The 12,494-nt window shown below is 32.3% G+C and overlaps 1 protein-coding gene and 1 long non-coding RNA gene across 4 annotated transcripts in view; one reads left to right on the top strand and one right to left on the bottom strand.

Annotated features, from left to right (window-relative positions):
• LOC127698555 (protein PALS1-like) overlaps positions 1–12,494 on the top strand; it is a 41,139-nt gene that overhangs the window by 16,397 nt on the left and 12,248 nt on the right. For all 3 annotated transcript variants that reach the window (XM_052202057.1, XM_052202058.1, XM_052202059.1), the window contains 7 exons: positions 401–1,324; positions 4,880–5,166; positions 6,951–7,097; positions 7,461–7,536; positions 9,070–9,155; positions 9,529–9,606; positions 10,327–10,341. In XM_052202057.1, the coding sequence (XP_052058017.1) occupies positions 502–1,324; positions 4,880–5,166; positions 6,951–7,097; positions 7,461–7,536; positions 9,070–9,155; positions 9,529–9,606; positions 10,327–10,341 (1,512 nt within the window). In that variant the 5' untranslated portion in view covers positions 401–501. The remainder of the gene's footprint in view (positions 1–400; positions 1,325–4,879; positions 5,167–6,950; positions 7,098–7,460; positions 7,537–9,069; positions 9,156–9,528; positions 9,607–10,326; positions 10,342–12,494) is intronic.
• On the bottom strand, positions 11,040–12,030 carry LOC127698593 (uncharacterized). The gene is made up of 2 exons (XR_007980898.1): positions 11,583–12,030; positions 11,040–11,435 (listed from the first exon to the last, which is right to left on the bottom strand). It is a non-coding gene; the product is annotated as an uncharacterized LOC127698593 (long non-coding RNA).

The raw sequence follows: 12,494 nt of genomic DNA, 5'->3' as shown, positions 1-12,494 counted from the left end.
GTTATATCATATTTGACAGTGACCTTCAGTTAATAAAAATAATCAACTGAAAGAGGAAAATCGTGCAAAAGCAAAATACCATGAATTTATTATTATTCTTGGGATACCAATTTCTGTGGATTTTGTGGGTGTAAGTGAATTTAAATGGTCAATGAAATACAAATTTTCTTTAGACCAATATGCAATGTTTTGCAACACCATGAAAACAAATATCCATGTTAATTAATTTTTCCTCCATTTGTACCCATGAAAATATATGAATCCACAGTAACTAGAAATATAACTGCCATACTGACAAAAATGTTTTACTTCTATCTGGTCTATGATGAAATTATAATCATAAAAAATTGATGCGAGAATATAAACATTATGTATAGTAAACATTTCTTCATTTTTTCAGATCGGTCCAAAGTAAAAGAAGCTTATGTCATAGCAGTGGAAGATGAAGCACAGCAAAGATTGGAAAAGCTGTCATTACTTCATAAAGTGCAAGCAGTTGATATGACAAAACTAGCTTCTGATATAAGTGAAAATTCATCAATCGATTCAGAAAATTTTGTAGAATTAAATCCTGTAAATCAAACAACTGTATCTGTACAAACCCATACACCTAATGTTTCTGATGGCTGTATTGAAATGACAGAATTAGGTAGCATGGAGATGGAAGCAACTAAAAAACCCAAAACTGAAAAACGAAAGAAAAATGCAAGTAATCAAAATTCTGATCAGGACTCGCCAATTTTAGAGGCGATTCAAAACAGTGTATTTAATGCAAATGAAAGTTTTAGTGATTCAATGCAAGACTCATTTGATCAGGATGATAGTACACATAGGGAGATGGCAATTGATTGTCCAGAAAATTTCATTGCTTCTGTAAAAATTCCGCCCAAATACCCTCCATCTTATCAAAACTCTACTGAATCTTTAAAAACACCGCCAACTACTCCATCAAAAAGCTTTCATCAAAATGAGGACAAAAATTTGACAGATTCAACATTGAAATCAGCATCTGTCATCATGTCAAATGGCCGTCAAAATCATCCTATTAACAAAGAACAGTTAGAAAGATTACATAAACATCAAGACGATTTACGTAAACGCAGAGAAGAAGAAAATAGACTGGCAAGAGAAGACGAATTTCTACGCACTTCATTGAGAGGATCTAAGAAATTACAAGTCTTAAAAGAAAGGAAACAATTAGAACCACAAGGCGTTATCAATACTGCTTATGACAATAGTGTGGATGATTTGGATAATTTGGATGATGGTTTTAGTAGTGTTCATGGACCTTTTGAAAAAGAGAGATATATGAAGAAAAATGTTGGTATGTAAAACATCTTTGATACAATTGCTATATAAAAAAAACAAGGAGGTGACTGCAATTTTTAGGTTTTAAATATACCATGTAGATTGTTATTTTTGAATATCAGAGCATATTGACTTCATTTCTGTTTTCAAATTAATACAAATATTCACCTTTTCCAGTTTCAGTTTTATTAGGAAATACATGGTACACCTTTACACACGTTAAATAGTATTATAATCAAATTGTGTTAAAAGTACACCCTTTCACACCTGACATTAGACCGCTGAATCAGTTGTCTGTTTTCTAACCAATTTTCCAGGGTAAAATCAGTCTGGTTTAAAGAAAGTTTCTAGGAAAATTTCATATATATCAGTTTAGAGTTCTATAACGTTCTTTCAAATATATATATATATATATGTGTTTGACTTTGATTTAAAAAAAAATAATTTTAAAACGAAAAAAAATGAAAACTACATGTTATAAAAAGTAAAATAACAAAAATACATAACTTCAAGGAAAATATAAATTTCATGCGTCTGAAGCGCTTTTCTGGATTTACCTTCATCAGGAATGCTCAAAGCGGAATATTTGAAAGCCAAGGATGTATAACAAACCGAAACAATTGAAGAGCTATATAACCAAAAGGACCTAAAAAAAATTAGCCAAATCCATCTAAGATCAACTTTGCCTGAGGGAGTTAAACCTATTAAAGTTTCTTTATAATTTCCAAATTTATAATCGGACAATTTTAGAAAGGTTTGTTATAAATCATGTCAGTATCTAATTAAGTACTGACTAATGAACTGATGATACCCTCTGGGACTGATAGTCCACCAGCAGTGGTACTTTATGTTCGTCATCATTTACTTTTTAATTTATTTAATTTTACATTTTGCATCTGCCATCTTTGACCTAAACCAGGATGGGCAATGTCTAGGAACTATTTGTTGGTGAAATTTAATTTTCTGGACTCATGCATTGAATGTGAAAACCTAATCCAAGGACTCTTATATTTACGAGCATTCAGGTTTTAATCAGTTCTCAATCAGATGTAGGTAAAAGATGGTGATTGCAAATATATTGCGGAATATAGATAAATATATATTTATGTGACTCACACTCATGCAAGCAGGTTTTTATACGACCGCAAAAAAATTTTGGGGTCGTATATTGATATGACATTGTCGTCGTCGTCGTCGTCGTCCGAAGACACATTGGTTTTCGCACTCTAACTTTAGTTTAAGTGAATGGATCTCTATGAAATTTTACCATAAGGTTCAATACTACAAAAGAAAGTTGGGGATTGATTTTGGGGGTTTTGGTACCAACAGTTCAGGAATTAGGGGCCAAAAATAAGCATTTTTGTAACTTCCAGACATAACTTGTGTGTTAGTGTATGGATCTCTCTGACCAAGGTTCCATATCACAAAGGGGATGCTGGGATTGATTTTGGGGGTAATTGCCTCCAAATTTTAGGAATTAGGGGCCAAAAAGGGGCAAAAAACAAGCAGTTTTCTAGTTTCATGACAATAACTTGTGTGTAAGTGTATGGATCTTTATGAAATTGTACTACAAGGTTCCATATCACAAAGGGAAAGCTGGAATTGAGTTGGGGGGTAATTGCCCAAAACGTTTAGGAATAAGGGGCCAAAAATAAGCATTTTTCTAGTTTCCAGACAATAACTTGTGTTCAAGTGTATGGATCTCTCTGAAATTGTACTGCAAGGTACCATACCACAAAGGGAAGGCTGGGATTGATTTTGGGGGTAATTGCCTCAAAATTTTAGGAATTAGGGGTCATAAAGGGGCAAAAAAACAAGCATTTTTCTAGTTTCAGGACAATAATTTGTTTGTAAGTGTATGGATCTTTATGAAATTGTACTACAAGGTTTCATATCACAAAGGGAAAGCTGGGTTTGATTTTGAGGGTTATTGCCCTAAACGTTTAGGAATTTGGGGCCAAAAAGGGGCAAAAAAACAAGCATTTTTTTTTCCTTTTTTTTCCATTTTAAATTGGTTATTTTTGATTTATATATATAAAAGCAAATAATAATGATATGGTTTGAATAGGTAAATTAAAAAATTTTAAGTTCTTAGACCACATTCATTCTGTGTCAGAGACCTATGCTGTGTCAAATATTTAATTACAATCCAAATTCAGTGCACGTGCTGTATCAAGCTTGAATGTTGTGTCCATACTTGCCCCAACTGTTCAGGGTTCGACCTCTGCGGTCGTATCAAGCTGCGCCCCAGCGGAGCATTTTTTTGAAATCTAGAATACAAAACGGTGACAGCTGATCCCCCTTGAAAAGTACATGTATGGTTAGAGATAATACAGATACATCTTTATGAAATGTAAAAAAAAAGACATTAACCATGTTAACAGCAGCAGTGGGGCAACTGATACAATTTCTAAACTTCAGCACTTTAAAGTTTTATCTAACCAAATGACATTCTATTGGCCTAAAATGGCGCCAGGCCATGTTGGTTGGTGCTCAAGTAGACTCCATATTTTGATTGAAACTGTGGACTACCATACACTTCCAGATCATTATGAATAGAATGTGATATGATGTATAAAATGTACCCTGAATATTTATTCATGCCTGGCTTCATGTAAATGTGGTTTACCTACATCATGTTGTACTTGTACAATGTACATGTTATCATTCATTCCATTCACAAGTTTTAAAAAAACTACATGCATGACATTTTAGATGAAGTAAGAAGTTTTTATTAGACCACGCAATCACATATACATTATAGCTGTCTGTTAAGATGGAAGTTGATGGTTTTCCTTACTTATTGTGTGTTTTTTGTTTCCAGGTTCCACGTGCACGTACATGGAAAAGAAAGTTTATCTAAAATAAAATGTTGATTATGTTTTCTACATGTTTGAGCTTAGAAACAAGTTTGCAGTGTTCTCCAAATTAGTTTTATATGATATCCTCGTTTACTGGATATTTTGAACTACATTGTATCATCTTTATTTGAGAAATTATAGCTATAGCATCACATTAATAATGAAATCTATAAGAATATTATGTCCAATATCTCATTTAACATGTTCAGTATACATTTTACAATATACATCACTTTACCAAGATGCTAAAAGGCCCTTGGGAGAATTCTGAAACACTTTTTGTGACAGAATTGAACAAAACTTGTCACCTCTGGTATTACGTGTACCAAGAACTATCCTCTTAAAGATAATGGACTCATAAATATAGCTTCCCTAAGCTGGCTTTCAGGTGCCAGTTTCAGTAAAATACAATGCACCTTTGGCCTATATGAAATGAAATATGATACTATGGAGTAGTTTTTGTTAGTTTTGGCTTATATCATGTATATTTTTATCATGTTTATGGAAAATGTGATAGATTAATCATACTGTTATAATACATGTAATAAGAAGTTAGTTCTTACAAACTTTTTGTCATGAAAAGCGAATTAGAATACAAATTTTTAAGATTATAGGAGAATGAACACAAAATCGAAACACTTGTTTTTATGATTAGACATGTACAACATCTGTTAATTTGAAAATTTAATGTATGTGACTTTTACTTCTAGGACTAGACGACTTATTCTCCTCTCTACAGCACATCAAAACTCAGCTCAACTCAACGGACGATAAAAGCCAGATATCAATTATTCAACACTTGTTTAATAATAACCAATTCAGAAAAGCTGTCCAGGTACACAACAAAATAATTCAAGTGACCTCTCGCTCAGCTGTGTACTCACCAGATGGCAGCAATGCATTACAGACGTCCAATGAAGTAATGACAGTGCTACAACATACACCTTCACCTTATGCAAGTGATCTAACAGATCTACTCTCCATGCCAGGTTTTAAAGTAAGTTGTCATCTTAGGATAGTGACTTTTGTGATGATACATATATTTATATGTCTACATTACTGATACTCATACATGTAGGCTCATCACAATATAGCCAATACATGATGAGTTTATTTTAAAGCATCAGACCGATCTGATACTCATGACATCGTGGTAAATTTCATACAATCATTGAATGTGAGCAGAGCTTATTTCTACATGTAGTTGATCATACTAATATCTTCCTCATCAGTAATAGGCAATGTAGAAAAAGGTGAGATGAAGAAAAAAAGTTGTGTATTAGTAATTTCAAACCGACGACTGACCAGTTTAAGAGTATAATTTGCAATATACTTCTACAAGTAAATCAAATGGATTGGACACACTGTTTTACCTTAAATGTCCATCCACCCATCTGTCACTGCTTTCATCAGTGCATGCTTCCATCAGTCACATTTTTATCTCGCCTTGCTTTTGCTTACTTTACATGTATTAGTTAGTTGGTGATTAGATCAGTTTATGGGGGACCACTAATGGTAGGTCAATGTTATTTGGTATGTTGATGCATTAGCATTTGCACGTCTCATTTCCATGGAGATTCTTTGGCTTCGCCCCCTGATTCGTGGTCTATTGACTTTGAATGTTATTCATAGTTTACATGTTTAAGTTTGTGATGAGATCAGTTTAAGAGGAACCCACTAATATTCATGATCTTAAGTCAATGATATTTGGTATGCAGTTGTCCTAGTGTTTGCAAGTCTCTTTTTCATGGAGATTATAAGGCCCCATCCCCTCATCTTGGTTTATTGACTTTGAAACTTTTATATTGTTTACAAGTTAAAATTTGTGTTTTGCTTAGTGTAACGGGCACAACTTATTGTAAATCAATGGTATTTGGTATGCATTTTATAAGCATTGGCATTTCTCATTCTTATTTTGTCCTGCACATTAAGTCATGGTTCATTGACTTTGAATGTCTTGCAGTAGTTTACATGTTCAGATATTTCCATTTGGATTCAATATTTGCATTATACTACAAAAATTACAAAAAGGCGAGACATATCTCTGTGTCAATAGTTTCTTTATCATTGATATCCCTAACAAAGTACGACTGATGATTCATAGATTACATATACCATCCAAGTGTGAATTTCCAATGGATGATCACTAAAACCATAGACTATGACTTTTTTTCATCACATTTTCTACTGCATTACAAATCACACCTACTATATATAACTATAATATCAAGTAGTTCTTTCAATAGCAAAATATGTATAAAAAGTATGAATAACAGTTTTATGTAAAATGTCAGTTAATTGTTTTATTTCGTATCGGAGATGTGAATAAGAATTACTGTTGATTCAAAAATAAATATAATGGTTAAGATAATGCAGAAAATGTGACTAGATGAACTTTGCAAAATTAATACCGGGTACTAATATTTGAATTTTGCAAGAAATATATTACATGCAGTGGTCTCGATCCTCTCTCAGGTCAAACCAAAGAAAATTGGAAAGAGCAAAGACTGGTCGACCAGTAGTCAGAATAATGTGTCCAGGTAGGGTAACATGTCTTCATGCATTCTGTTACCTTGTGATCTAGCCCATTAAAAATCTGGCTTTGTTTAACTTTGTCAAGTACAGAACAGGTCATAATTATATCTATTACATGAACATGAATCACTTAAATTTACTTATCGTAATTGTCACTTGCTGAACTCTGACTATAAAAAAATCATGCATTAAATTCTGAATTTAAGTTTGTTATAGGTAAGATTTATTATTTTATTGTTATTTTAGAACTTGTTACGAGCACATGATGGGGTTGCAGACCACCAGTCAAAACCGTCAAATCTTGGTGATGAAGATTTCAGTGAAGATCCTATTTCAAATTATGGAGAGGACACAATTAAAATTATACACCTTGAAAAAACCAATGAACCTCTGGTAATTACATGGAATAGTGACATGAAAGTTGTTTATTTTTTTTACATTTTCCAAACATGACTAGTACAGTTTAACTGCAGTACTCACATAACAAACTGGAATAGCCTTTACTAGCTATATTTAGTATCTGCTGACACATACTGACTTTCTGACTACCCTTTATGTTCACTTAACCAATTTATTTGAATGAAGAGTTATCTGTTTGAAGTTTCAAGGGAAATTTTTTTTACTCAAATTTTGAATTAGATAAAAATATTGACGTCATTTGATTGAATTTTGATGCACACAACAGCCACTTTGAGTAACTGACCTGATTCCACATGTTGAAAATAATAAAATACCAAATACTTTGATTTATTTTAGGGAGCTACAGTTAGAAATGAAGGTGATGCTGTGGTAATTGGTAGAATTGTTAAAGGCGGAACTGCTGAAAAAAGTGGTAGGTATCACTAAAATATATTTCAATACATGTACTGTAAATTCAGAAATTATTGCGATGATTTTATTATTGAGAAAAATGCGACAGGGTAATAATCGCAATAATTTAAACTCGCATTTTGAAATTTTTTATATGAATTAAACAGGATTTTTCTCAATATCGCAAAAATTAAAATCGCATTTTAGTCTAAAATTATAAAATCGCAATAATAAATGCACGCAATAATTTCTGAATTTACAGTATTAAAAAGTAAGCTAACTTATTATCATCCTTTATATGTACATGTACTTGCCATTTTAAAAACAACAAGCAACAAATCTATCGTGTCCTTCACATTTATTTAACCCCTGCTATGAGTTTTGGGAAAGGTGGGTATAATGGAATCACTCGGTCTGTGAAGTAATATCCATTTCAAGGACTAATTTCACAAAAATTCTTACGATTAAAAAATACTTGTAAGTTATGAACATTTCAGTATAATTTAACAATCAATTTTAGTCGCAAGATTTTTTGTGAAAAGAGCCACTAAACTTTTGAATGTCTTGAAGGATATTATAAATGGTACTTGATGTTATTGTTAACCACCACCAGATAATGTAATGCAAAATAAAGACTGAAGGCCTGTCTGCAAGGTCATTGTCACAAACTTTGTTCAACTTAATTTCCCTATATTCAAGTATACAATTTATCAAACAGCAATCAACCTATGAAATATACATATGTCATGTCAGACTCAGAAGTAAGGAATACCTTGAATAATACTTGATTTTTATTGTTGCCCACCACCAGAAATTGTGTTCTATATGAGTTTTTATGCCCCACTCAGGAGCAATATGTTTTTCGGTCTGTTCGTTCGTCCGTCTGTCTGTCCCGCTTCAGGTTAAAGTTTTTGGTAAAGGAAGTTTTTGATGAAGTTGAAGTCCAATCAACTTGAAACTTAGTACACGTTCCCTATGATATGATCTTTCTAATTTTAATGCCAAATAAGAGTTTTGACCCAAATTTCACGGTCCACTAAACATAGAAAATGATAGTGCCCGCTTCAGGTTAAAGTTTTTGGTCAAGGTAGTTTTTGATGAAGTTGAAGTCCAATCAACTTGAAACTTAGTACACCAGTTCCCTATGGTACGATCTTTCTAATTTTAATGCCAAATTAGAGTTTTGATCCAATTTCACTGTCCACTGAACATAGAAGATGATAGTGCGAGTGGGGCATCTGTGTACTGTGGACACATTCTTGTTTATGTCTGATTACAAACCCATTGTAAATTATTTGTTAATTTAGATGAGTACAAGGGGCTTTGTGAACTTTGCTCCCAGTACCTCTAGTTTAAGTAAACGAATGAATTCTGTAAAAAAGGAAATGAAGAACACCCACATTTTAAAGTTGATCCATGCCCAAAGAACTGTACTCAAAAATGAATTCGACCAAAAGTATTATAACTCGCAAAAAATGGAATTCCTATGAAATTGTGGAGAAGCTTATTATAATGAGGAATTTAAATATATCTAATGGACTATACTTGCTTGTAGGCTTATTACATGAAGGAGATGAGATTTTAGAAGTGAACGGTATAGATATGAAAGGCAAGAACATAAATGATGTATCAGAAATGCTGGTAAGGTTATATGCATGTAGTTACATCACAATAATATCAAGGATCACCAAAAAAGTGTCATGCAGATTGTAGAAGAGGTGAACTTTGTCCAATTTTGATACAAAGAAACGATTTGAAATAATATTTCAGATGAACTTTTGCAAGTCTTTTAAAATTCTAGAAAATAACCAAAAGCTATAATTTCCAATAATACAGTCCCTAATCTACCATCAAACTTGAAATTCAACAATGAGTTCAAGGATCAAGTGCAGAATTACAAAAGCTGATGGTAAAAAGATGAGTACTTTCACTGTGTGTGGAATAGGCTGAGTTCTTATTGTAATGAAGGTCCATACCATACTAAAGTTTGCTTATGAATTTTTGAACTTTTCAGGCAAATATGACAGGAACAGTTACTTTTATGATTATACCCAGTGGTGACTTCAAACCAAAAATAAGCAGTGACGAAGTCGTAAGTATTTTATACAAAAATATAATTGTTAAATGTGATCTACTTAGGACAATTATATCAATTGTCCTGTTAGATAAGATAATGAAAGATTTTAATTAGTTCATAAAATGTGGCGAGATGAAGACAGCATAAGGTCAAATAGTTTTTCGTCTGACTTTTTTTCTCTCAATTTAATTGCAAGACCCCAAAATTATGATTGCAATAGTTAATTGACTTAAGCCAGTAATGAGCAGAAGCTTTAATTCACTGCTTATGTTCAAACATTAAAAAGCTTTTATGATAAAGTCATAGGCTTATGAATGTATCAGCTGCTTTTCTGCATGCTATCAAATACTCAGCTTTGTAAGAAGAGAGAACATCTATTAGAGAATAAGAAAAAAAGATTTAAAGGAAAAATAATTTGAATGAATAGAAAGCTTAATAAGTAAAGCAGTTAAAATGGTTTTGAACTCAAATATAATAAAGGAAATATTATAGTGTGTATCCATTGAAGCATATTGTCTTAAATATTGAGCAACATTTTTTAAATATTCAAACTCTAATTTTTTAAGAAAATAACATTTTCACATGATTTTATAGCATATGCTTCATCAAAAGTTTGCATTATAAAATTTTGTAATTTTTTATATGTTTTACAAACTGTATGTGATGCTGCTGAGAAAACTCTTTATTTACATTATTTGAAGTATATAAGCAAATAGAGTAAATATAATATTTCAGTCATATTTTGGCATCGTAAGTATGGATTGATTTGTCTATTCTATTTACCTGTTAGCTACTTAATTTAGGTGTTGCCAATTTTCTGTATGTTGTCACTAACAACTTTTGACTTGTTTATTCATGATTAAATTGTTAATAAATCTTTATTTTACAGTTTTCAGCATTTATTTATTTATACCAATAAGTTTAATAGTTCTACTTTAATTTTGAATGTTTGTCTAATTCAGAATGACCATTATGATACTTTAACAAAAATCGCATGTAACAAACTTATCCTTTTTGAAAAGTTATATTAATAAATGATGCAACATTTTACTGTTGAAAGACAAGAAATAGTAAGAACTAGAATGAAACAAAACTTCATGCACATTCTAGCTTAGATCAGAATATTTGAAAATAATATATGAGGAATGACATTTGAAATACATCTTAGGAATACAATTACATTGTAGATACTAATACTCATTTTTGTCGAGCCTGCGACTTTTGTCGCAGAAAGCTCGACATAGGGATAGCGATCCGGCGGCGGCGGCGGCGGCGTTAGCTAACTTCTTAAAAGCTTTATATTTTAGAAGATGGAAGACCTGGATGCTTCATACTTTGTATATGGATGCCTCATGTTACGAAGTTTCAGTCAGTCACATGTCCAATGTCCTTGACCTCATTTTCATGGTTCAGTGACTACTTGAAAAAAAAGTTCAGATTTTTTGTAATGTTAAATTCTCTCTTATTATAAGTAATAGGATAACTATATTTGGTATGTGCGTACCTTGCAAGGTCCTCATGCCCGTCAGACAGTTTTCACTTGACCTCGACCTCATTTCATGGATCAGTGAACAAGGTTAAGTTTTCGTGGTCAAGTCCATATCTCAGATACTATAAGCAATAGGTCTAGTATATTCGGTGTATGGAAGGACTGTAAGGTGTACATGTCCAACTGGCAGGTGTCATCTGACCTTGACCTCATTTTCATGGTTCAGTGGTTATAGTTAAGTTTTTGTGTTTTGGTCTGTTTTTCTTATACTGTATGCAATAGGTCTACTATATTTGGTGTATGGAATGATTGTAAGGTGTACATGTCTAGCTGGCAGGTGTCATCTGACCTTGACCTCATCTTCATGGTTCAGTGGTCAAAGTTAAGTTTTTGAGTTTTGGTCTTTTTTTCTAATACTGCATGCAATAGGTCAGCTATATTTGGTGTATGGAATGATTGTAAGGTGTACATGTCTAGCTGGCAGGTGTCATCTTACCTTGACCTCATTTTCATGGTTCAGTGGTCAAAGTTAAGTTTTTGAGTTTTGGTCTTTTTTTCTAATACTATATGCAATAGTTCAACTATATTTGGTGTATGGAAATATTTTATGATCTATATGTCAGTCACGCAGGTTTTATTTGACCTTGACCTCATTTTCAAGGTTCATTGCTCAGTGTTAAGTTTTTGTGTTTTCGTCTGTTTTTCTTAAACTATAAGCAATAGGTCAACTATATTTGTTGTATGGAAGAATTGTTATCTGTACATGCCTGCCTAGCATGGTTCATCTGACCTTGACCTCATTTTCATGGTTCATTGGTCAATGTTTAGTTTACTTGGTTAATGTTAAGTTTATGTGACAGTTGTAATAAAGCTTTATATTTAGGACTATCAACATAATATCAATGATTAGTAAAGAAGGCGAGACATTTCAGCGTGTGCACTCTTGTTAATTCAATCATACAGTTTATGTTTTATTTCACATTTGATAAGAAAAATATTTAAAGAACTTGCAAAAACATTCAACAAAAAGAATAATTAGTAGTATATGTACTTGGAGTTGATAGAAGAATTTAATGGTAGTGTCCATGGATTAATTGAGATACAGAGAAAATGTCAATTTAACTGCAACCTATAGCTAACTACACATCAGAAGTCATCCTGAGAATGCTGTATGGCCTTTATAGATGAACAATTGTTATTTCTGTACAGAATGTTCTAAGTCTGTCTAATGCATTAGCATCACTGTTCTTTTTGTTTACAAATTATAAGTAGGTTATTGTATAACAGCTTAGATTCTGTTTCCATATGTATGTTGACTTGTTGCTGTGACTGAATTGAAATGAAATATAGGCTTAACATAAATGAGACGAAATATACAAAAAAGACATCTGCAGAAACTATACACTCTTTTAAT

Source organism: Mytilus californianus, unplaced genomic scaffold (assembly GCF_021869535.1).
Source record: "Mytilus californianus isolate M0D057914Y unplaced genomic scaffold, xbMytCali1.0.p SCAF_4, whole genome shotgun sequence".
Lineage (NCBI taxonomy): Eukaryota > Metazoa > Mollusca > Bivalvia > Mytilida > Mytilidae > Mytilus > Mytilus californianus.
Note: the sequence above shows the minus strand (reverse complement) of the source record. Positions and strands in the feature narration are given on the sequence as shown.